General features: G+C 44.9%; 1 protein-coding gene across 21 annotated transcripts in view; it reads right to left on the bottom strand.

The window, feature by feature from the left end:
* ABLIM2 (actin binding LIM protein family member 2) overlaps positions 1-26,520 on the bottom strand; it is a 217,640-nt gene that overhangs the window by 134,179 nt on the left and 56,941 nt on the right. For all 21 annotated transcript variants that reach the window (XM_043544704.1, XM_037898124.2, XM_037898130.2 and 18 more), the window contains exon 3: positions 1,255-1,438. In XM_043544704.1, coding sequence (XP_043400639.1) covers positions 1,255-1,438 — 184 coding nt within the window. The remainder of the gene's footprint in view (positions 1-1,254; positions 1,439-26,520) is intronic.

A 26,520-nucleotide genomic window follows, 5' to 3' on the forward strand; every position in this document is an offset into this window, starting at 1 on the left:
AATTGTTTCTTTCTAAGTTTTTCTGATGTTCTTTTTCTTTTTCCCTTTTGTCCTTTTTATTTACAGTCTCCAAAGAGAACATGGTTTGGGATAAATGAGATAAATCTAAAGAGACAGGATTCAATGGAAGTAGGGTTTTAAAAGTGACTTCGCCTTAATCTGTCTGCTCAGTTATATCTGGATTGATATTATCGCCTGTTTTTGTTCTGGTTTTCTCTGTTTTTTCTCTTCATAAGGCGTTCTCTGTTCTTATCTTATCAGTAAATGTTCATAATTAGTTGTAAAGAATAATACTGTATTTCCATTTACTTTGAATTGTTATTATAAAACGGTATTTCTTACAAGTTCTCACTAAAGTCTTAAACCATTGATATATAGGCATCTAGTTATTTGCACAAAAGGGAATCAAGCTACAGTTCAGTATCAGTCTTACTCTAGCACCCCGGCAAAAAACTTCAGTTACAGGGTTAGGTCCTGATCCTGCAAATACATGCATGTGGATAGTCTCATTGAACTCAGTGGAACTCATGAGTGAAACTCACTACTGCGAAGAGGGCCAGCACGAGGCCTTTTGGCTACTTAAGTTCAACTGAACATCTATTTTGGAGGTTATGGTGGTACACAGAGCAGTGCTTGTTCTCTGCACACAGGTATATGTAACCCCACGTTTTTAAAGTTACTCCCATGTTTAAATGTGTGCAGGATCAAGACTTGACTGTGTATTTTTGATTTCCATATTTTCTGAGAGTATTCATCTGCTTTCGTAAATACGTTTTAATGTATTGATTTTCACAGTCTGTTAACTGTGTCTGCAGCAGAGTGACATTCTGGGGCAGTCCAGTGGACACCAGAGAGGTCAGGCAGCAGTGGTGTCTGGGGAAAAGAGGTCTGACTACAACAGCAGCTGCAGATCCCAAGTACCTCAGCAAATTGGGAATAAGATATCTCAAAGTTGGACACACTGTGGCACATGGAATTAGTAAACACTTCTAAAAGTGTCGCTGCAATAATTAATTAAGTAATTATTAAGTAGCACTAGTAGATGGCGTAGAAAAGCTGAACTATTTCAGTTCAAAACCCCATAAATGTAACGGGGGCAGAATGGTAGAACCAAATGAATAAGAGGGGCACCTCCTTGACGGCCTATGGAAGATGTTTTGCTTATGAGCCTCCCCGTGGATTCCTGGCTTTTGTCTCTTTCAAAATATACTTTTTTATAGTCTAAAAATAATTTTTTTTATTTGGAACACATACCTGCAAAGAGCACACACAAAACAGGCTGGGTGGTAGGTTTTCCCCAGTGCTGAAACCACTTCCCCCTCAATGAATTCATCACAGCTGATGCACCGTGTGCCATAGAGTCTTTGATAGTCCAAAGTACAGATGTAGTCTCCCTGTCTCACAAAAAATCCTCCTCGAGCCAGGTCACATCCACAAGCTACATGGAGAGAAATGGAAAAGATTTAGAGGACTGAAAGAGTGGAACTGTATCTATAATAAGATGAATCTTCATTCACGATCAGCACATTTATATATATATATAGCAGATCTTCAAGCACAGGCATCTTAATATTTGGGGCTCCTGAACACAAGACACCAATGAGTCAGAAGGTTGCTACCCTTATGGTTTTCATCAGCGATCTACATTAAATAAGCTTGTTTTATTCCATATAGAAAAACTAACATCCCAGCAGAGAGCCTGCGGCCTGGTCTACACTCCAGGTTTAGGTCGATGTAAGCTGCTTTGTGTTGACCTACCTGTGGAAGTATCTTTGCTTAAATTTGGCTCCTGCTGACATAAATGCCTCTCTACGCCCATTTGGTATCACCATCTCCCCGAGCGGTGCTGAGTCATGGTAGGCACTGCACTTTTATATCAACTGTTACTGACTTTCAGGAGACATCCCACAATGCCCCACACTGACAATACAACTGATGCAAGCACTCCTGGTGAGGACACGCACCGCCAACACAAGGAGCCAACTGTGCCCACACACAAGTGGTTTAATAACTGTAGTGGCTGTATGCAAACGTAAATTAGGTCAACATAATTTTGTAGCATAAACATGGCCTGAGTGCAGAGAGATAAGCCTCTAGATGAGGGGCTACTTTGGGATGCTGTTAGGAGATGCCCCTTGACCACCACATGCAACACCCACCATTGCCTTCAGTAAGATTTACAAAAGGAAGGGATTTAAACCCTCATTCTCCAAAGCAAAAACCAGTCAGTAATTTACAGAGATTAGAAACTTTTCCTATTGTTTATTTCATAACTGCCCATTACAGGATTCCTATGAGGCATCCAGTACTGGCAAATGACGGAGACAGAACAGCAACCTGGATAGACGACTGGTCTGCTGTGGTACGGCAATTCCTACGTTCCTGTGCACAAGGATGGTGTAAGGACATTGGGGAGAGTGAGCAAGATGACGTCTTGGGAAGGCATTCTCAATGTAACTGATACACACTACATACAAAGCGTGTGCGTGAGAGGGATCTTTAGGGACAGCCTTCCCCAAACCGCCTGCGGCAGAAGTGGAGCCCAGCCGATTGTTTTTTGCAACTCTAGCAATGAGTTCAGCTTTCCACGGCTATGACTGCATGGGAAAAGGATTAGAGACTGGCATTTTTAAAAAAACAAAACAAGCTGAGATTCTCCTTCGCAAAGCCTAAAGGCTGGCCCTGCTAACAAAGAGCATGTGCAACCTCAGGAGCTCCCCCCAGTTCATCAATACAAACAGGGACGGAGCCAGGATCATGTTTTGAGGTTACAGGGGAGGAGGGGAAGGAGAGAGCCAAAGCTGTCTGCTTGAAATCACAGGAAGAGAGGAATATCTGCTCTGAACCTTCAAAAAGGCTTGGATTTGGTTGAGAGAAAGGGGAAATGTTCAGATTGGTTCTTATGCTAGGAGGACTGTCAGACCTATCCTGAGTCACCGCAGCATCCTTGTTGTCACATGCTCTGATGCCACTTCTGGAAGAACTACTTTTAGGAGCAGTACCTGCAGTAACCTACAATGTTCAAGGTCAAATTAGGCTGAAATTCGAGATGTAAGAAGGGTGGAAGAGGTAAGTGTGTCACCCAGGCAATGCTACCAGTCATCCACAGCCCACAGAAGGAAAGTGCAGGTGATGCTCATAAACTTCACTGAGTTGTGTGCATGTAATATTAACAGCAGAGCTATCCAGAGTGGCTTAATTTTTAAGTCAGCATTTACAGTATATTGATTGATTTACATTAGCCTTGTTCTTTGTCTCACTTAAGGTCAACAATGAAATCCTCATTCTAACTTTTAAGACATCAGCTTAACTTTTAACACATCAGCTTTCTGTTATGTATACAGTAGCGTGACAGAAGCATAAATCAAATACGGATTTAAAGGTGTGAATAGGAACTGCTGTTCTGGACTTTTTTAAATTAATGATGCTAATGTTACATTTTAAAATTGCTAGAAGATGAAGTGAGCTGTAGCTCACAAAAGCTTATGCTCAAATAAATTTGTTATTTATGGTGCTACAAGTACTCATTTTCTTTTTGCGGATACAGACTAACACAGCTGCTACTCTGAAAAACTAAACTTGCAGTGATAACCATATGAGGAAGGAAGGTGAAGTGTGTAATTAGTTTCTTCATCTTTCTTGTAGAAGATTCCTTTATTCCAGTGGCACTCAACCTTACCACTATGTGACTGGACCAAAGTCCATAAGATCATCAATAGATTTTAAACACATTTAGAATATAAAAAATAGACAGCACAAGTAATTGCTCTTATAGGCATGAAAACTACGAAGGAAAGGTTACACTATGAACAGAGGTGCTCTGTTAACACAGCTGGGGCAGAATTACCCCATCTGTCTTTGTCTCAGTATTTTTTTTTTTTGGTTTTAAATTGCTATTTTTTTGGCCGATGGCTCTGAGAAGTTTGCCCAGATGTGTTGTAGAGCTTCTTACTCACAACCCGAGATGCGTTATACAATACCATATGCAGTCTCAGCTCTGTGCTGTGAACACTGAACTCTACACATTGTGAATAATCACAGAGGGACAAGTTAAACACAGTTCAGCAACTCTGTAGAAGTGCTATTTGTTTTAAAGAGACCTGGGGTCCGATTCTGTAACTGTAGGATGCATGGGATTCTAAACTGAGGTCACTGGAAGTCAGACACATAGAGAAACTGCAGCAATGGGCCTTTGGATTAAGGAATAAAATATTCTGTCTCAAAGAGAAACCTACAGCCAGTGTGAGGTGTGGGGAAACAGTCAGGAAACACCTTGGAGTCTTAAGGCAATCATCCTCTTAGGGTATTTCTACATTGACAGACTCATGGGTCTTAGGATGCAGGGCTGTTTCATTGCAGTATAGACATTTTGGTTTGGGCTGCAGCCCAAGCTCTGGCACCCTCCCATCTCGCAAAGTCCTAGAGCCCGGGCTCCAGCAATTAAACAGCCCTGCAGCTTGAGTCCTGTGAGCCCAAGTCAGCCGGCACAGGCCAGCCACAGCTTTTTAATTGCAGTGTAGACATACTTTCCGATGCAAACACCACTGGGAGGAGCAGGCAGTAGTGAGTGACTCCCGAACTCTGGGAAAGGAAACAGTTAATTCCCCAGAACATCTAGGCAGAAGCCTTTGCTGACCCTCTTCCCACCTCTATGTTGCTTGGTTGAGTCCCCACTCCATCTACCCATCCACTCTAGTTGCACCATATGAGAAATGGAAAGAACTCAGCAGCAGTGAGTGCTGCATCAGACAGGAAAGGGTTAGGTGCAATGAGGAAAGAAACTCCTTTTCGATTCCTTAGAAGAACAAAATATAATCCATAGAAAGTAATCTCAAATCCCACTTATTTAAAGAGAAAAAGTATTTAACAATTTAAAATAAAAATCTTGTCTTTCAATAAGGTATGTAAATCATTGTTTTTCCTCTATAACTGCATAATTAAACATTAAAATATTAAGAAAACCCAGAACAGCTTTGAAAAAATAATTGCTCCCTGAGAAGATATAAAATTTCAAGTCCTTCATTCTAATAATTACTGTTTTAGGGACAGAAAGAAACTATTTATTTCCTGTTGGCTTTGCTAGTTTCTATGTAATACCCTAGTAAAAAGAAACTGTCCGCTAAAATATGCACATTTAGAGATTACATAGTGCACAGTGTGTTCTGTATCAACTACCTCTGTAACAAATTGACTGGTCACTTATGGTCTATATAATTTCCTCCTTCTCTGTGATTTGATCAACTCTTCAGCTACGTTCTCATTGAGTATTTCTATTATAATGCTGGTTACTTACATGTACAGTAATAGTTTTCAAAGACTTGAGCTAAGGTATGTTTTAAAATGTTTCACCCCTCCCGTCCATGACATGTTTCAGTGCAAATAGACATTATTTCATAAAAAAATTGGGTTACTGAAAAACCATTTTTGTCAAAAACAAACAAAATGTTGATGAAAAATTCAACCAGCTGTGGTCATCACAAGCTAGTTTTATAGCTAGGACAACGGCATTGCTGTTAATAAGAGTCCATCAGCAAGTAGAGATTTTCCGTGTCTTAGCACCTGAATTGTTTTAAATCACTTGTTCTGAATCTTGGCGTCACTCTTTGGCTGCTTAAACTTGGTTCTTGCACAAGATTGTTGGAGTAAGTAAAGGTTAAGTAAAGATCTGGGTAACTGCTATCATAGTAATAGGGAGTAAGGCACAGGCAATCACTATTTCTTTGCTTGATAAAGTTGCCATCCTTTTCCCTTTCCTTCTGCTTGTTAAGGATAGGTAAGCGCTGTAGCTGCATAAGGAGTATGGTTGTCTGAAGGATACCCTTTGTGGGAAGAAGTGTTATCTCCCCAGTCCCTTCCTCTCCCAGCTACATAAATGAGCTTAGGGTCATGGCCCACTTCCTCCTTCCCCTGTGAACTGCTGATTAAGGGAACTTGTGGCTACAATTACTGCAAAGAAATGTATCTCCAAGGTAAAAATGTCTGTATAATATGCTTAATGCTGTAAATAGTAAACGAGGGGGATAATTATATTCAGTATATAGCTATTAATATTATATGGGCATTCATATTACTAAATAAGGGTTTTGGGGGCGTTTTAGCAAATGTGGGTATTTACATATTAACTTAAATAAAAGAGTGTGATGTAATTAATTCGGGGCTTACTCAACAATTGGGTCAAGGGGAATAAGTACCGCAATACAGAAGTCCATTTACTCAATGCGCCTCTGAGGCCTTCTGCTCTTTTTTTCCATCTCTAACAATGGTCATCAGATGTTTCCAGAGTATCCACCAGGCTGCCCTGAAAGCAACACTTCTATTGGAAATGACTAATTGAGCCAGGCTTTTTGGATTGAGAAACCATAGTAGGGTGGGCTCCATACACTCTTCCTTCAATACCTTACCTTAGTGTTTGAGGAAGGTCTTGTGAAATTCACAAAGAGTCTAAGACTCAGGTGCCCTAGTGTAAAAGAAGAGCTGATTTGTGGGTTTCCTGTGTATCTTGTAGGCCGGCTCCATTGAAGGGCACAGCAAAATTTCCCCTAGAACAAAGGGTATTTCCCAGTGGCTCAAGGACAGTGTTATAGCCCTACACAAGCCCCTCCCATGCAGCACACTGGGTATATTGGAAGGAAAGCGGGGAGAGCATGTAGTCAGAGCACAGTGCACGCTGACTATTCTAGGCTGCTGCAACAGCCCACTGGGGAAAAAAAATAAAAATTTGGCCTCCATTCAGGATTGCTTTCTTGCTTTAAAACCAAAACAAACAATGGCAATTTGTAATTTACAAAGGAGCTAAAAAGAATTTAAAAACAAAGTGTTGTGCGTCCAGGTGTTGAATTTTACAGTTCTGTAATCTAATGATGGTTTTAGCCTTTAGAAAGGAAATATTGCAGTCATATACCATTCCACAGATTAATTTTTCATGAAAGAAGTTTTCATGAAACTTGTAACTTACCCAGTTACAACACAGTAAAAGATCTGCAAACTAAAGGCTCGCTCTAACTATACACTGACATGACAGATGGTCCATTGTGTCAATGATTCCCAGAAAACAGTGGCAAATAATGGATCTACTGAGGAGGTGGTGGCTTTTGTTGAGCAGTTCTCTCATCGCCTTCTTTCTTCACTCTATCACGCCCCTTCCCCATAGACCCAATCACACTCTGCCCCAAGCTATAGGGATATGGCTGGGAGGAGAAACCTGATGTAGGCAGAGAGTTAAGCTGTATATAAACAGAATTGGCTATCTCTGGCATTGATGGGTCTCCTCCTTCGGAACTGGTGTTCCAATTTCTGTAGAAGAGCAGCTCTTCACACTAATATCCCTCTTCTGCATGGCAATTTACACAATCACAGAGGATCACAATACAACCGCTCAAATATTACAGTACAACATGGAACAGACATGACAAGTAAGATTAAAGCAGGCAGCAACTCACAAGCATTCAATAGAATCTAAAGAGGCCTTAGCTGATTGGAAAATCTGACTCTCAAAAGCAGAACTTGAATGATTCATCTGAACCAAGGGACCTAATTTCAGTGAGATTGCACACATCTAACTGAGGGCTAAATTTGGCCCTGTGTATTTAAAGCTTATCTTAGATCAGCAAGAAATTTTAATGTCTTTGAATTTGTGCATTTCCACCCAACTCTTATCATTACTTAGCAATAATGGGTGTGATATTCAAAAGAACTCACCACTATCCTAACTACTTCAATTCTGAAGCACTTACATGAGAGGAAAATGATCAGGAACAGTCAGCATGGATTCACCAAGGGCAAGTCATGCCTGACTAATCTAATTGCCTTCTATGACGAGATAACTGGCTCTGTGGATGAGGGGAAAGCAGTGGATGTGTTGTTCCTTGACTTTAGGAAAGCTTTTGACATGGTCTCCCACAGTATTCTTGCCAGCAAGTTAAAGAAGTATGGGCTGGATGAATGCACTATAAGTTGGATAGAAAGTTGGCTAGATTGTCGGGCTCAATGGGTAGTGATCAATGGCTGCATGTCTAGCTGGCAGCTGGTATCAAGTGGAGTGCCCCAAGGGTCGGTTCTGGGGCCGGTTTTGTTCAATATCTTCATAAATGATGTGGAGGATGGTGTGGATTGCACCCTCAGCAAGTTTGCAGATGACACTAAACTGAGAGGAGAGGTAGATACTCTGGAGGGTAGGGATAGGATACAGAGGGACCTAGACAAATTAGAGGATTGGGCCAAAAGAAATCTCATGAGGTTCAACACGGACAAGTGCAGAGTCCTGCACTCAGGACGGAAGAATCCCATGCACCGCTATAGACTAGGGACCGAATGGCTAGGCAGCAGTTCGGCAGAAAAGGACCTAGGGGTTACAGTGGACGAGAAGCTGGATATGAGTCAACAGTGTGCCCTTGTTGCCAAGAAGGCCAATGACATTTTGGGATGTATACGTAGTGGCGTTGCCAGCAGATCGAGGGACGTGATCGTTCCCCTCTATTCGACATTGGTGAGGCCTCATCTGGAGTACTGTGTCCAGTTTTGGGCCCCACACTACAAGAAGGATGTAGAAAAATTGGAAAACATCCGGTGGAGGGCAACAAAAATGATTAGAGGACTGGAACACATGACTTATGAGGAGAGGCTGAGGGAACTGGGATTGTTTAGTCTGCAGAAGAGAAGAATGAGGGGGGATTTGATAGCTGCTTTCAACTACCTGAAAGGGGGTTCCAAAGAGGATGGCTCTAGACTGTTCTCAGTGGTAGCAGATGACAGAACAAGGAGTAATGGTCTCAAGTTGCAGTGGGGGAGGTTTAGGTTGGATATTAGGAAAAACTTTTTCACTAGGAGGGTGATGAAACACTGGAATGCTTTACCTAGGGAGGTGGTGGAATCTCCTTCCTTAGATATTTTTAAGGTCAGGCTTGACAAAGCCCTGGCTGGGATGATTTAGTTGGGGATTGGTCCTGCTTTGAGCAGGGGGTTGGACTAGATGACCTCCTGAGGTCCCTTCCAACCCTGATATTCTATGATTCTATGATTCTACTTCCCACAATGTCAGTGAGTTTTACACCATTGATTCCAATGGGAGAAGAGTTGGGCCAAGTCTGAGTTCTTTTGAAAATCCCACCCACTGTTCTATATGTGTTTAATTTACTATAATGAAGGTTCAAACCTCCATCATGGACCAAGAAGATGTAACATAAGCTAAAAGCTAGACAGTGAAAGATTAAGGAGAGATGTGTATGCTTCTCATTTTATGAAGTGTGTAGAAGTTTAGAAGACTACATTAAGCAACCGTAGTTTTGCTATACACTTTTGATGCACATTTAACAGGAAACTAAGGAAGTTACAAGAAAAGCCCTATCAAAACAGAAACTTTACCTCTTAAAATTAAACTAATCCATTTGTGAATTTCAAAGAATAAAATGTTTGGATTCTGCCTTCAGGCAGATAGTCTTTTCCCACAAATAGTTACACTGCAACCCCCACCCTCCCCTTTGCATTTTATTAATCACACAAATTCATGAAGCAGGTGTTCTTAAAATTCAATCCAGCAGACTCTAGGTGAAGTGAATGCCCCCTTTAACAAAGCGCCAGCTAGAATAGCTATATGATAAGTGATATTTGATCAAGACATTTGAGAAGTTGCAGAACGTTCTTTATGCCCCCAAACAACAGAGGAGACTAATTAGAGAAGACGATAAATGTAGCAGAAAAATTAAAAATAATTTAATGACCGGGGGGTTCTCTAAGGAATATATTGTCAGCCACATGAAGATTCTTCACCTCCTAGGGAATGGAACCATTAATTCTGGTATCTTGTCATTTACGAGCTATTTATACACAGTACTTCAGCTCCAAGTCTAGTAAAACTTCCATGGTACCACAGGATCTTTTAACTTCAGATAAAATGACCTCCAACAAGAAACCTATTAGCACTGGTCAAAATATGAATATGTATTTTCAAAAAACGTCAACCACCGGTCAATGCTGGTCAAATGTTGGTAAAAACACAGCAACACTTCTCATTATAGTTTTTTTTTAACATTTATTTCCGTGTGCATAGTTGTCTAGCCAAGCGATGGTATCTTCATTGGTGCGATGCAGTTCTTCTAGGCCACCGCTGACCCTAGTCAGCAGGCATTCCTCGACAATGTACTTCATCGGCTGTGTTGCACCGCAGCTGCACAAAGGGCTGTCATGAAGGCCCCAGCGATACTGGTTGGCTGCACAGAGACCTTGCCCGGTCCTGAACCTGTTCGACAGGGACCATTGGCGACGGGGCAGGTCAAAACCAGGCGGGCAAATTGTGGGGTCGGCAACGAGGGACTGGTTGGGGATTATAACAGATATCCATTCCTCTCGACATTCCTCTCTGTTTTTTTACAAACCAGCCAGCTCAAAAAACAATCTTGGACTTTTCATTTTGAAGTGACTCACTGCCAAACCCCCACTTTGGCAGTGAGTCTTAGAGTCCAGGTCAACTGTCTCAGGCTCACACTATGGGGCTAAACATAATAATGTAGATGTTCCTCCTCGAGTTAAATTAGGCTCTGAAAGCTGGTGATGGAGGAAGGTCTCAGAGGCCAGCATCCAGCCTGAGTAGTAAATTCTACCCTGCTATTTTTAGCCCCGTAGCACAAGCCCGCAAGCCTGAGTCAGTTGACTCAGATTCTGAGACTCGCAACTGCAGGGTATATTTTTTCCAGTGTAGATCCACCCTCAGGGACTAAAGGCCAGATTTGCAAAGGGATGTAGACACCTAAAGATGCAGATAGATACCTATTGGGATATTCAAGAGCTCCTACACAGGCTAGGAACCTAACTCCGCTTGCAAACAAGGTTAGATGCTCTTGAAAACCCCACTAGGCACCTACCTGCATCTTTAGGAAACTAACTACCTTTAAAAATTTGGCCCTCAAGCACGTGGGCCAAATAATCAGTGGGTTCATTAGATGATTGAGATGCTAAAGGAGCGACCAGGAAAGACAAGGCTGTTGCAGAGAAGCCACATGAATTCTTTACATCGATCTTCACTGCAGAGGATACGAGGGAGATTCCCACACCTGAGCCATTCTTCTTAGGTGACAGGTCAGAGGAACTGTCCCAGGTTGAGGTGCCAATAGTAGAGGCTTTGTAACAAACTGATAAATTAAACAGTAATATATCACCAGAACCTGATGGCATGGGCAGTGAGTGACCAGCAGTCTTGGGGAGGCTAGCTCCTGGCTGGCCCACACCTTCTGCCCAGGGCCCCTCCCCTCCTGCCCCTCTTCCCCAGCTGGAGCCCAGAGCCTCCCCCAGCCCCGCAGTGCACCCGCCCCGACCCCAGAGTGCCGGGTGGGTGGGCAGCACAGCGCCCAGCCCCAGTGCGCCGGGTGGGCGGGCAGCGCAAGCACCGGTTTCAACCGCCCAGAGCTCCTGGCTGCAGGCCGGCCCCCACTAGCCCCCAGCCCAGGGGAAGGGTGCCAGAACCCTCCCAAAAGTGGGGAGGAGCAGGGGGCCCCCAACAGAGGTGGAGGCAAAGGTAGCCCACTGCCCGTGTCCCAGGCCTCCCACCCACGGCAGGTGGAGGGACCCAGGCTCCCCACAGCTGCCAGTGCAGCTCTCCTGACCCGGTTCCACCGCCCAGCCATGACAAGAGCCAGGTGGGCAGCTGTGGGGAACCACTGCAGACCCTCCACCTGCCCGCGATGTGGGGGGCCAGAGCAGCCCCCGTCCCATGTCCCACAACTGCATGGCTCTTACCATCACCGGGCTGTGGCTCCGAGGCCCTCCCCCCCGGCCGGAGCAAGGTCGGGAAGAGCTGCATGGGCAGCTGGCATGGAGTCACAGACCCTCCTCCTGCCCCGGGAGGCTGGGGAACCCAAGGGGTGGGGACATGGGCCAGGGGCTGCTTTCAGCCCCCCGACACCCTGGGCAGGTGGAGGGTCCGCCGCGGCTCCCCAAAGCTGCCCAGGCTCCCCAGCCAGGCTCCATGCTGGCCTGGCCTGGGGGTGGGGCCTCAGGGGGAAGAGAAGGGGAAGCGGGCGGGGTCTACCCCGACGAAAAGTGGACAGGTCAGGCCTCTTCACTTTCAAAAAGTGGGAGGGCTATGGCCCCCTGGCCCTTCCCCATGTTCTGGTGCCACTGGCCCAGGGCTTGGCCACATGGGAAAGAAGAACCATGGCAGAAAGAAGAGGGGGTCTGGAGGTGGAGCGTGGGCAGGGCCACACAGGCAGTTTGGGTAGGCTGAGCCTTCCCTTGCCTTTGATACCCACCATCCAAGCCTGACGGCATTCACCCTAGAGTTCTCAAGGAACTCAGATTTGAAATTGCAGAACTACTAATTGTGGTATGCAACCTATTAATTAAATCAGCCTCCGTTCCAGATGACTGGAGGACAGCTAATGTGACACAGATTTTTTAAAAAGGCTCCAGACATGATCCTGGCAATTACAGGCCAGTAAACCTAACTTTAGTATTAGGCAAATTGGTTGAAACTATAGTAAGGAATAGAATGAAGAGACACATAAGTGGACAGTTCTTTGAAAACATCTGCTCAAAGTGCCAGCAGTCAAAACGCTAACAGAATGTTACGAAGCATTAGGTAAGGGATAGATAATAAGACAGAAAATATCATAATGCCACTATAATAATCCATGGTATGCCCACACCTTTAATACAGTCTGCAGTTCTGGTTGCCCCACCTCAAAAAAGATATATCAGAATTGGAAAAAGGACAGAGAAGGGCAACAAAAGTGATTAGGGTTATGGAACAGCTTCTGTATGAAGGGAGACTAAAAAGACTGAGACTGTTCAGTTTGGAAAAGAGATTACTGAGGAGGGATATGATAGAGGACTATAAAATCATGAATGGTGTGGAGAAAAAGTGCTATTTACCCCTTCATATAACACAAGAACTAGGAGTCACCCATTGAAATTAAGAGGCAGTAGGTTTAAAACAAACACAAGGAAGCACTTCTTCAGACAATGCACAGTCAACCTGCGGAACTCATTGCCAGGGGATGTAGAAGGCTAAAAGTATACTTGGGTTTAAAAAAGGATTAAATAAGTCATGGAGGATAGGTCCATCAATGGCTATCAGCCAAGATGGTCATGGACGCAACCCCTTGCTCTGGATGTTCCTAAACCTCTGACAGCTAGAAGCTGGGACTGGATGACAGGGGACAGATCACTCGATAAATTGCCCTGTTTTGTTCACTTCCTCTGAACCATCTGGCATTGGCCACTGTCAGAAGACAGCATACTGGGCTAGATGGACCATTGGTCTGACCTAGTATGGACATTCTTATTTTGTTTTGTATTTACCTATGAAAGTTTTACACATAGTCCATTGTCCCAGTCCAGCAAACCACTGAAGCATGTGTTTAATTTTCAGTTGGATTTGAATTGGACTATTTATGTGTTAAAAGTTAAGCATATGCTTAAGTGCTTGGCAGATCAGGAGTTTTGTGATATTACTTGAGTAATGACTAGAATTTGCTGGGCTCTATATTGAAGGCTGTACCTAATCATCATCAACAATTACTTGTGTACTAGTAAAGAAAACCTATGACAAAGAAGGTGAAGGTAGGAAAGAAACAAGGCAAATCAGAGAAATAAATAAGCTTTCAGCCTGATATACATTATAGAATTTTTAAAAAGCTATGGTCTAAAAATGATCTGAAAATCCCAGCACAGGATCTGATTGACCACTGTATTACATCAGTTTTACACTGGCATGACTCCAATGAAATCAATTAACAGAGTCACACCACTGTAAATCTGGTGCGACAGAATGGTAAATCAGGCCCAAAGCCACTAAACTCTTCAAGACAGATTGTGAGAGTGCCATGTCCATTGCTCACTTATTCCTGGTATATCTATTTAACACGTTCGGGGCCCTACAGGGCCCTGAAGGATTTAGCCAGTGATGAACACACTGCTGGTGTTGTCTGTGGAACAACAGCAGTTACAGATATTCCATGGCAGTCACCAAGAATGCAAAGTAATGAACCACACCTGCTTTGTTAACTTTGTTTTGGGCTTTAATCTTACTTTCAAGTTTTCTGTAAATGGCTGCTCTCCTGCAACCTGAGACTCTTTGGTTTTACACTATGTTCAAATGCAAATCCCTCACATTTCACATGGGAGCTTTTAACATGCTTATTTATAGCCCAGCAGATGGGTTTGATGTCATAAACAAACCACTCCCTGTTACCAAGTTACAGATACCTTCTAATTATTTCCCTCTCTAGTGAATACTCTCTATCCTAGCTCTGCCCATCTTCTCATCTGAATCCAATGCAGTTAAAATCATTGGCTCCAATTCTCATTTACACTAAGGGTGCTTTCCATCACTCCAGTCATGTTAAAGGGGCCTTAACATGGGTGAAGCTGTAACAAATACCCACTCCAAGACCCCCTTTTCACTGCCACAGTTGTATAAAGGAGGCATTAGTGCAAATGTGAAACAGGCACATTGGCTTACAGAGCTACACCAATTTACACAAGTTGAGGATCTGACCCACTTTGATCAGTTAAACCCAGCGTGCAAGGATAAATACCTAGGAGGATGCATATACAAAAGAGCGGACTATTTCACCATTGAGGAGCAGAGCTACTGTTTCCAAGGCACATACAGCACGATAGCAATCCAGGGTCCAATAGGTTTTGATTAAAGATTGAGCAGCAAGACCTAAAGAAAAGATGGGTGGATATATGGTAAAGCTGATCCTGTTTAGCAGCCTTGTTTTTCCACATCTGAGGTTCAGGTTGCAAGCTCACTGCCTTGTCTTTGACTGAAACCTGGATAAGGACAGCGAAACCATGCACAGCACATTCCACTTACATCTGTGTAACTTTATAGTAGGGTTTTGCATGGCCCTATTTATTTAGTAGGGAAACTGCAGGACTCCACACACAGCCACTGTAAGTTTACAGAGCAGCGTTCATGGAAGTTGTGTGGATTTGTTCCTTCCACAGCATGCTAAGAGGTGATCATTTAAAGCAGAAGAGTCACACCCTCTGTTTCTTTTTAATTTATAGTCAAATCTATGCCAGTCATCACCAAATTTTCTGTGCACCACAGATACATTGGGCTGGTATATCCACCTGAACAATTTCCGAAATAGTAATGCTTGATGCAGTTCAATGTTTTGCTGTAATTGTTAGAAAGATATCATACCATAAACACTGAGAGGCAAAATAAAGATGATCCCTATCTTTATTATCCGTATGGGATCAAACTTAAGTTGTCCAGGGTACTGTAATGGCACCGTGACACTGGCAGGCCAAGTGCCAGCTTATGCCAAGGTCCCCGTGTCTCGGCTGGACACAAACAGATACATAGCTGTAATTTGTCTGGCTCACTTGTGCGTGGATATTGATAAAATAGGTATTAGAATTATAAGAAAGAATTCATAGAATCATAGAATCATAGAATATCAGGGTTGGAAGGGACCTCAGGAGGTCATCTAGTCCAACCCCCTGCTCAAAGCAGGACCAATCCCCAATGAAATCATCCCAGCCAGGGCTTTGTCAAGCCTGACCTTAAAAACTTCCAAGGAAGGAGATTCTACCACCTCCCTAGGTAACGCATTCCAGTGTTTCACCACCCTCCTAGTGAAAAAGTTTTTCCTAATATCCAACCTAAACGTCCCCCACTGCAACTTGAGACCATTACTCCTTGTCCTGTCCTCTTCTACCACTGAGAATAGTCTAGAACCATCCTCTTTGGAACCACCTCTCAGGTAGTTGAAAGCAGCTATCAAATCCCCCCTCATTCTTCTCTTCTGCAGACTAAACAATCCCAGTTCCCTCAGCCTCTCCTCATAGGTCATGTGTTCCAGACCCCTAATAATTTTTGTTGCCCTTCGCTGGACTCTCTCCAATTTATCCACATCCTTCTTGTAGTGTGGGGCCCAAAACTGGACACAGTACTCCAGATGAGGCCTCACCAATGTCGAATAGAGGGGAACGATCACGTCCCTCGATCTGCTCGCTATGCCCCTACTTATACATCCCAAAATGCCATTGGCCTTCTTGGCAACAAGGGCACACTGCTGACTCATATCCAGCTTCTCGTCCACTGTAACCCCTAGGTCCTTTTCCGCAGAACTGCTGCCTAGCCATTCGGTCCTTAGTCTGTAGCTGTGCATTGGGTTCTTCCGTCCTAAGTGCAGGACCCTGCACTTATCCTTATTGAACCTCATCAGGTTTCTTTTGGCCCAATCCTCCAATTTGTCTAGGTCCCTCTGTATCCTATCCCTGCCCTCCAGCGTATCTACCACTCCTCCCAGTTTAGTATCATCCGCAAATTTGCTGAGAGTGCAATCCACACCTTCCTCCAGATCATTTATGAAGATATTGAACAAAACCGGCCCCAGGACCGACCCCTGGGGCACTCCACTTGACACCGGCTGCCAACTAGACATGGAGCCATTGATCACTACCCGTTGAGCCCGACAATCTAGCCAACTTTCTACCCACCTTATAGTGCATTCATCCAGCCCATACTTCTTTAACTTGCCGACAAGAATACTGTGGGAGACCGTGTCAAAAGCTTTCCTAAAGTCAAGAAACAATACATCCACTGCTTTCCCTTCATCCACAGAATCAGTAATCTCATCATAGAAGGCGATTAGATTAGTCAGGCATGACCTACCCTTGGTGAATCCATGCTGACTGTTCCTGATCACTTTCCTCTCGTGTAAGTGCTTCAGGATTGATTCCTTGAGGACCTGCTCCATGATTTTTCCGGGGACTGAGGTGAGGCTGACTGGCCTGTAGTTCCCAGGATCCTCCTTCTTCCCTTTTTTAAAGTTTGGCACTACATTAGCCTTTTTCCAGTCATCTGGGACTTCCCCCGTTCGCCACGAGTTTTCAAAGATAATGGCCAATGGCTCTGCAATCACATTCTCCAATTCCTTTAGCACTCTCGGATGCAACTCGTCCGGCCCCATGGACTTGTGCATGTCCAGCTTTTCTAAATAGTCCCTAACCACCTCTTTCTCCACAGAGGGCTGGCCATCTACTCCCCATGTTGTGATGCCCAGCGCAGCAGTCTGGGAGCTGTCCTTGTTAGTGAAGACAGAGGCAAAAAAAGCATTGAGCACATGAGCTTTTTCCACATCCTCTGTCACTAGGTTGCCTCCCTCATTCAGTAAGGGGCCCACACTTTCCTTGGCTTTCTTCTTGTTGCCAACATACCTGAAGAAACCCTTCTTGTTACTCTTGACATCTCTTGCTAGCTGCAGCTCCAGGTGCGATTTGGCCCTCCTGATTTCATTCCTACATGCCCGAGCAATATTTTTATACTCTTCCCTGGTCATATGTCCAACCTTCCACTTCTTGTAAGCTTCTTTTTTATGTTTAAGATCCGCTAGGATTTCACCGTTAAGCCAAGCTGGTCGCCTGCCATATTTACTATTCTTTCGACTCATCGGGATGGTTTGTCCCTGTAACCTCAACAGGGATTCCTTGAAATACAGCCAGCTCTCCTGGACTCCTTTCCCCTTCATGTTAGTCCCCCAGGGGATCCTACCCATCCGCTCCCTGAGGGAGTCGAAGTCTGCTTTCCTGAAGTCCAGGGTCTGTATCCTGCTGCTTACCTTTCTTCCCTGTGTCAGGATCCTGAACTCAACCAACTCATGGTCACTGCCTCCCAGATTCCCGTCCACTTTTGCTTCCCCCACTAATTCTTCCCTGTTTGTGAGCAGCAGGTCAAGAAAAGCTCCCCCCCTAGTTGGCTCGTCTAGCACTTGCACCAGGAAATTGTCTCCTACGCTTTCCAAAAAACTCCCTGGATTGTTTAGTGTTTAGATTCATTTGAATGCTTGTAAGATGCTGCATGCTTTAATCCTACTAGTAATATCTGTGCTCCATGTTGTAATGTAATATTTGAACGGTTGTATTGTGAGCCTCTGTGACTGTGTGAATTGCCATACTGAAGAGGGATATTAATTAGTGTGAAGAACTGCTCTTCAACAGAAATTGTTATGCCCCTTCTGAAGGAGGAGACCCATCAATACCAGACAGGCTATGAGTGGTTCTTACAGCTGGAAATCCCCACATCTGGATTGAGGAATTGTCAACAAAAGGACTTAAAACTTATTGTTGTTCTGCTCTGCTCCCTGTGAACAGGAGTCATGCAAGTGAACTCGTCCCATCAGATGAGTTTGCACCTCACATCACATAGCAGGAGGGGGATAAAAACCTTGAACAAATGCAACTAGGTATCTCTGTGCTGCTTGGAGATGCTGGGTCAGCAAGCTGCTTCTAGGCATAAACAAGAGATTCCCCAGCTGCTTAGCCTGGGTTAGCCCTAAAGGACAAATAGAGCTTGATGATTATAGAAGCCGATAGACGTTTGAAAACCTAAGACTGTAACTCAATTGTGTATCTGTGTTTGCTTGCTTTAACCTTGTAAATAACTCTCTAATTTCCTTTTCCTATTTAATAAATCTTCATATAGTTTACCATAGAATTGGCTACAAGCATTGTCTCTGGTGTGAGACCTGAAATGCAACTGCAGTAAGTGACTGGTCCTTTGGGATTAGGAGTAACCTGAATATTGCTGTGATTCTTGGTGTAACGGATCATCTACCACAGAGATACACTCACCCGGGGGGCAAGACAGACTGGAGTACCCAAGGCGACTGTCTGTGACTCCATGTTAAGCTGTTAAAGTGCTTGAGGAGTTTGCACTTGGTACAATTGGTTGGTGAAATATAAGTGTTAGAACTCAAAACCAATTTGGTGTCTGTGCCCTGTTTTTTAACAATCTGTCCTGCAGTTGGCCCAGAGGACCAGAATTTCTCTAACATCACATACCGTATGAAAAGCTATTGTGACAGATGCCCTAGGGGTGAACTAGAAAACGGATATAGCCGTAATAGTCAATATTTTATCATGTTTTGTCGTTCTCTTTCATATTTTTCTACTGCTTTAATGAAAAAAATAAAACAGCATTCTCATAGCTGTTAACCAAAGGATTTACAGCCTAAAGAAAAGAGCATTGCCTTATATTTCAATGGCACAAAGTTTAAATCCTGTTATGATTATACTTTTATTAAAACTGACTTGAATGGGACTCTGTCGGAGTAAAAACAGAGTAAAGACTTAGGTACTGGGCCCAGTGCAAGGGACATGTAGACAGATGTCCCGTAGTTCCAGACTGATAGGCTGAGTTGCAGAAATTAGATTTTTTACTTGGTCTACAAAAGATGCTTCTGCATCTTCAGTACATCAGTCTGGAACATATTACTGACACCACTGATTTTACTGAGAGTTCCCGGCATTCATAGCATTGTTATTATTACCTTTAACCTGGATCTGTTTCCTCACAGTTATAAGTCGGAGAAATCATTAACTGATTATTAGCTTTTCCACCCTATCTTTTTGACATTTCTCTCTGTTTTGGAACATAGTGGAGCTTTATCTGGGGAACTTGACAGAGACAGGGTGGGACTTTGAACCTTTGGTGCCAGTTTTATTATTTTTATATATTTATATGTGTCATTTCAAACAAAAGACGTCGATAAGCAAGCTGTTAGCACCTGGATAATTCATGAAACTCACAATCCACACAGGGATAACATGTAGCAATATGATACTACATTCAATTGTTTTGATAACTAGTAAGCCAGGCAGCAGAATATTCCTCATTCCACCCCACTCAAACCTCCTACCCTCCCCTGCCCACAACTAACACTCTATCAAATACATTGGTTCTATATATCACTTATGTGCTCACAAGTAACTGTAACTCCTCCCAGTGTAACATCATCTGCCATTAAAAAAAGTAGTTCGATAAGACCATGCTGTACCTCATTGCACACCTCCCCTAAACTCAGTATAGATTCAGTTATACCCTTTGTTCGTGGGCTTTTAGCTAGTTTACAATCTTCATGACAGTGTTCGTGTCCAAAGTTACCTGAATGAGCTTTTTCAGGTATGATTTTGTGAGTAATGTTATCAGATGCTTTATTAAATCCTAACACGTCTATTGTGTTCCCTTCATCCACTGAATTTGTCATGCTATTAAAAAAGGACCACTCGAAGTTGGCCTAACAACTTGTGTAAAGTTTATTTATTTAATTATTTATTTCGCCTGTGCTACCTATAGCCAACGGTTCCTTTACCTTCCATCCCATACTGAAGTGGTAAGTCTGCACTAGAATACTGTCTACAGTTCTGAAAAACTAGACACCAGAAAGATGTCAATGAATTGGAAGGAGTTCACAAACAAGCAACAAAATTATCATGAAATTTGATTTATGAGGAAAGATTAAAAGACCTAAATAGATATAAGCTTGGCTAAATGATGACTAAGGTAAAATATGATAAATGTCTACAAGTATTTGAAGGGTCTAAACACCAAGGGACTGGTTATCAGCTGGAGTAAAGTGTCATACCTCCATTGTCTTCACTGGTGTTATGATAATTTAAACCAGCTGAAGGTCTGTCCACAAGGAAAACTGCCACTTTAGGGTGGTTTTGGCAATTATTCATTTTGGGTTCAGCCCAGGTTCATGTGTTCTGTTCTCTAATCAGTTTATTTCAACTATAATTTAGTTACAATTCAGCAGCAATGTCTGTTAGTTGAGAGAAGTTTTCTGAATTGTACATGACATCTGAAATACTCCAGTCATAAGGTACCATTACATATTTTCTTCTGATTTCAGGACACTCTAGCAATGCAATAAATCACCTATGGTGAAATTCACCCATTGGCAGAAGGCCTCCTACATACACCACAAAACACTCACAGTAACCTTGTGTAACTCACACACCTTCTGAGTGTGGTGTTCTGACCCATCTAGTGACACCGAGACCACTGTGTGTGTGTGTGTGTGTGTGTGTGAGAGAGAGAGAGAGAGGTCTGCTCTACAGCCAGCCAGCCAGCTTTAAGCTGAAGCAGTAGAGGCTCATGCACTAAGGGTATGTCTACTCTATGAAATTAGGTCAAATTTATAGAAGTCGGTTTTTTAGAAATCAGTTTTATATATCCGAGTGTGTGTGTCCCCACAGAAAATGCTCTAAGTGCATTAAGTGCATTAACTCGGCGGAGTGCTTCCACAGTACCGAGGCAAGCGTCGACTTCCGGAGTGTTGCACTGTGGGTAGCTATCCCACAGTTCCCGCAGTCTCCGCTGCCCGTTGGAATTCTGGGTTGAGATCCCAATGCCTGATGGGGCTAAAACATTGTCGCGGGTGGTTCTGGGTACATATCGTCAGGCCCCCGTTCCCTCCCTCCCTCCATGAAAGCAGCAGCAGACAATTGTTTCGCGCCTTTTTTCTTGAGTTACCTGTGCAGACGCCATACCACGGCAAGCATGGAGCCCGCTCAGGTAACCGTCATCATATGTCTCCTGGGTGCTGGCAGATGTGGTACTGCATTGCTACATAGCAGCAGCAACCCCTTGCCTTGTGGCAGCAGACGGTGCAATAGGACTGGTAGCCGTCATCATCATGTCCAAGGTGCTCCTGGCCACATCGGCCAGAAGCACCTGGACAGACATGGGTGCAGGGACTACATTAGACGTGACTTGACCAGGTCATTCTCTTTAGTCCTGCAGTCAGTCCTCTTGAACCATCTTATGGTGAGCAGGCAGGCGATACGGATTGTTAGCAGTCCTACTGTACCATCTTCTGCCAGGCAGGCAAGAGATAAGGATGGCTAGCAGTCCTACTGCACCATCTTCTGCTGAGCAGCCATGAGATGTGGATGGCATGCAGTCCTTCTGCACCGTCTGCTGCCAGCCAAAGATGTAAAAGATAGATGGAGTGGATCAAAACAAGAAATAGACCAGATTTGTTTTGTACTCATTTGCTGCCCCCCCCCCCCCGCATCTAGGGCACTCATTCCTCTAGGTCACACTGCAGTCACTCACAGAGAAGGTGCAGCGAGGTAAATCTAGCCACGTATCAATCAGAGGCCAGACTAACTTGCTTGTTCCAATAAGAACAATTACTTAGGTGCACCATTTCTTATTGGAACCCTCCGTGAAGTCCTGCCTGAAATACTCATTGATGTAAAGCCACCCCCTTTGTTGATTTTAATTCCCTGTAAGCCAACCCTGTAAGCCATGTCGTCAGTCGCCCCTCCCTCCGTCAGAGCAACGGCAGACAATCGTTCCGCGCTTTTTTTCTGTGCGGACGCCACACCACGGCAAGCTTGGAGGCCGCTCAGCTCACTTTGACAATTAGGAGCACAATAAACACCACACGCATTATCCAGCGGTATATGCAGCACCAGAACCTGGCAGAGCGATACCGGGCAAGGAGGCGACGTCAGCGCGGTCACGTGAGTGATCAGGACATGGACACAGATTTCTCTGAAAGCATGGGCCCTGCCAATGCATGCATTATGGTGCTAATGGGGCAGGTTCATGCTGTGGAACGCCGATTCTGGGCTCGGGAAACAAGCACAGACTGGTGGGACCGCATAGTGTTGCAGGTCTGGGACGATTCCCAGTGACTGCGAAACTTTCACATGCGTAAGGGCACTTTCATGGAACTTTGTGACTTGCTTTCCCCTGCCCTGAAGCGCATGAATACCAAGATGAGAGCAGCCCTCACAGTTGAGAAGCGAGTGGCGATAGCCCTGTGGAAGCTTGCAACGCCAGACAGCTACCGGTCAGATGGGAATCAATTTGGAGTGGGCAAATCTACTGTGGGGGCTGCTGTGATGCAAGTAGCCCACGCAATCAAAGATCTGCTGATATCAAGGGTAGTAACCCTGGGAAATGTGCAGGTCACAGTGGATGACTTTGCTGCAATGGAATTCTGAAACTGTGGTGGGGCCATAGACGGAACCCATATCCCTATCTTGGCACCGGAGCACCAAGCCGCCGAGTACATAAACCGCAAGGGGTACTTTTCAATAGTGCTGCAAGCTCTGGTGGATCACAAGGGACGTTTCACCAACATCAACGTGGGATGGCCGGGAAAGGTACATGACACTCGCATCTTCAGGAACTCTGGTCTGTTTCAAAAGCTGCAGGAAGGGACTTTATTCCCAGACCAGAAAATAACTGTTGGGGATGTTGAAATGCCTATAGTTATCCTTGGGGACCCAGCCTACCCCTTAATGCCATGGCTCCTGAAGCCGTAAACAGGCAGCCTGGACAGTAGTCAGGACCTGTTCAACTACAGGCTGAGCAAGTGCAGAATGGTGGTAGAATGTGCATTTGGACGTTTAAAGGCACGCTGGTGCAGTTTACTGACTCACTTAGACCTCAGCGAAACCAATATTCCCACTGTTATTACTGCTTGCTGTGCACTCCACAATATCTGTGGGAGTAAGGGGGAGACGTTTATGGCGGGGTGGGAGGTTGAGGCAAATCACCTGGCTGCTGGTTACGCACAGCCAGACACCAGGGCGGTTAGAAGAGCACAGGAGGGCGCGGTACGCATCAGAGAAGCTTTGAAAACCAGTTTCATGACTGGACAGGCTACGGTGTGAAAGTTCTGTTTGTTTCTCCTTGATGAAACCCCCCGCCCCTTGGTTCACTCTACGTCCCTGTAAGTTAACCACCCTCCCCTCCTCCTTTCGATCACCGCTTGCAGAGGCAATAAAGTCATTGTTGCTTCACATTCATGCATTCTTTATTCATTCATCACACAAATGGGGGGATGACTACCAAGGTAGCCCAGGAGGGGTGGTGGAGGAGGGAAGGAAAATGCCACACAGCACTTTAAAAGTTTACAACTTTAAAATTTATTGAATGCCAGCCTTCTGTTTTTTGGGCAATCCTCTGTGGTGGAGTGGCTCGTTGGCCGGAGGCCCCCCCACCGCGTTCTTGGGCATCTGAGTGAGGAGGCTATAGAACTTGGGGAGGAGGGCGGTTGGTTACACAGGGGCTGTGGTGACAGTCTGTGCTCCAGCTGCCTTTGCTGCAGCTCAACCATACAGTGGAGCATACTAGTTTGATCCTCCAGCAGCCTCAGCATTGAATCCTGCCTCCTCTCATCACGCTGCCGCCACATCTGAGCTTCAGCCCTGTCTTTGGCCCGCCACTTACTCTCTTCAGCCTGCCACCTCTCCTCCCGGTCATTCTGTGCTTTCCTGCACTCTGACATTATTTGCCTCCACGCATTCGACTGTGCTCTGTCAGTGTGTGAGGACAGCATGAGCTCAGAGAACATTTTATCACGAGTGCGTTTTTTTTTCTTTCTAATCTTCACTAGCCTCTGGGAAGGAGAAGATCCTGTGATCATTGAAACACATGCAGCTGGTGGAGAGAAAAAAAGGGACAGCGGTATTTAAAAAGACACATTTTATAAAACAGTGGCTACACTCTTTCAGGGTAAACCTTGCTGTTAACATTACATACATAGTACATGTGCTTTCATTACAAGGTCGCATTTTGCCTCCCCCCACCGCGTGGCTACCCGCTCAACCCTCCCCCCTCCCCGTGGCTAACAGCGGGGAACATTTCTGTTCAGCCACAGGCAAACAGCCCAGCAGGAACGGGCACCTCTGAGTGTCCCCTGAAGAAAAGCACCCTATTTCAACCAGGTGACCATGAATGATATCTCACTCTCCTGAGGATAACACAGAGAGATAAAGAACGGATGTTGTTTGAACGCCAGCAAACATACACTGCAATGCTTTGTTGTACAATGATTCCCGAGTACGGGTTACTGGCCTGGAGTGGTAAAGTGTCCTACCACGGAGGACGCAATAAGGCTGAAACCTTTTGCAAACCTTTTGCAAAGGCTTTGGGAGTACATCCAGGAGAGCTGCGAATGCCAGGGCAAAGTAATCCTTTCACATGCTTGCTTTTAAACCATGTATAGTATTTTAAAAGGTACACTCACCAGAGGTCCCTTCTCTGCCTGCCGGGTCCAGGAGGCAGTCTTGGGTGGGTTCGGGGGGTACTGGCTCCAGGGTGAGAAACAGTTCCTGGCTGCCGGGAAAACCGGTTTCTCCGCTTGCTTCCTGTGAGCTATCTACAACCTCATCATCATCATCATCTTCTTCGTCCCCAAAACCTGCTTCCGTGTTGCCTCCATCTCCATTGAAGGAGTCAAACAACACGGCTGGGGTAGTGGTGGCTGAACCCCCTAAAATGGCATGCAGCTCATCATAGAAGCGGCATGTTTGGGGCTCTGACCCGGAGCGGCCATTCGCCTCTCTGGTTTTCTGGTAGGCTTGCCTCAGCTCCTTAAGTTTCACGCGGCACTGCTTCAGGTCCCTGTTATGGCTTCTGTCCTTCATGCCCTGGGAGATTTTGGCATTTCGAAAACTGGAACGGAGTTCTGATAGCACGGATTCCTCTCCCCATACAGCAATCAGATCCCGTACCTCCCATTCAATCCATGCTGGAGCTCTTTTGCGATTCTGGGACTCCATCGTGGTCACCTCTGCTGATGAGCTCTGCATGGTCACCTGCAGCTTGCCACACTGGCCAAACAGGAAATGAGATTCAAAAGTTCATGGTTCTTTTCCTGTCTACCTGGCCAGTGCATCTGAGTTGAGAGTGTTGTCCAGAGCGGTCACAATGGAGCATTCTGGGATAGCTCCCGGAGGCCAATACCGTCGAATTGTGTCCACAGTACCCCAAATTCGACCCGGCAAGGCCGATTTAAGCACTAATCCACTTGTCAAGGGTGGAGTAAGGAAATCGATTTTAAGAGCCCTTTAAGTCGAAACAAAGGGCTTTATCGTGTGGACGGGTGCAGGTTTACATCGATTTAACACTGCTAAATTTGACCTAAAGTCCTAGTGTAGACCAGGGCTAAGCTTCAGAGTTCCCCGGTTTAATCCTGCCCGACGACGACCAGGGTCTGTCGGCATTACACTTGCATGAGGTGAGATTAGGGATGTAGGTGGCCATGTAAGGGGGTCTCTGCATCCCACTGAGACATGGGTTCTGCACTAGCTATGAACTGATAGAGGAGAAGGAGAGCATTAGGAACAGGCAGGTGGAAGTGTCAGTAGATCCATGCTTACATGGAAATCGCCTGTGCAATGAAGACACTGAGCGATAGCAATCACTACTGGTTCTTCTTTCTGCTGGAGTTGTGATTGTGAAGGTCTACTGTGATTCTCTACTGCAGCACTGGGGCCTCCAGGGTAAGGCCTTGGATTAGAATCATAGAATCATAGAATCATAGAATATCAGGGTTGGAAGGGACCCCAGAAGGTCATCTAGTCCAACCCCCTGCTTGTAGCAGGACCAATTCCCAGTTAAATCATCCCAGCCAGGGCTTTGTCAAGCCTGACCTTAAAAACCTCTAAGGAAGGAGATTCTACCACCTCCCTAGGTAACGCATTCCAGTGTTTCACCACCCTCCTAGTGAAAAAGTTTTTTCTAATATCCAATCTAAACCTCCCCCATTGCAACTTGAGACCATTACTCCTCGTTCTGTCATCTGCTACCATTGAGAACAGTCTAGAGCCATCCTCTTTGGAACCCCCTTTCAGGTAGTTGAAAGCAGCTATCAAATCCCCCCTCATTCTTCTCTTCTGCAGACTAAACAATCCCAGCTCCCTCAGCCTCTCCTCATAAGTCATGTGCTCTAGACCCCTAATCATTTTTGTTGCCCT

The sequence above is a fragment of the Chelonia mydas genome, chromosome 4, assembly GCF_015237465.2.
Source record: "Chelonia mydas isolate rCheMyd1 chromosome 4, rCheMyd1.pri.v2, whole genome shotgun sequence".
Taxonomy (NCBI): Eukaryota; Metazoa; Chordata; order Testudines; family Cheloniidae; genus Chelonia; species Chelonia mydas.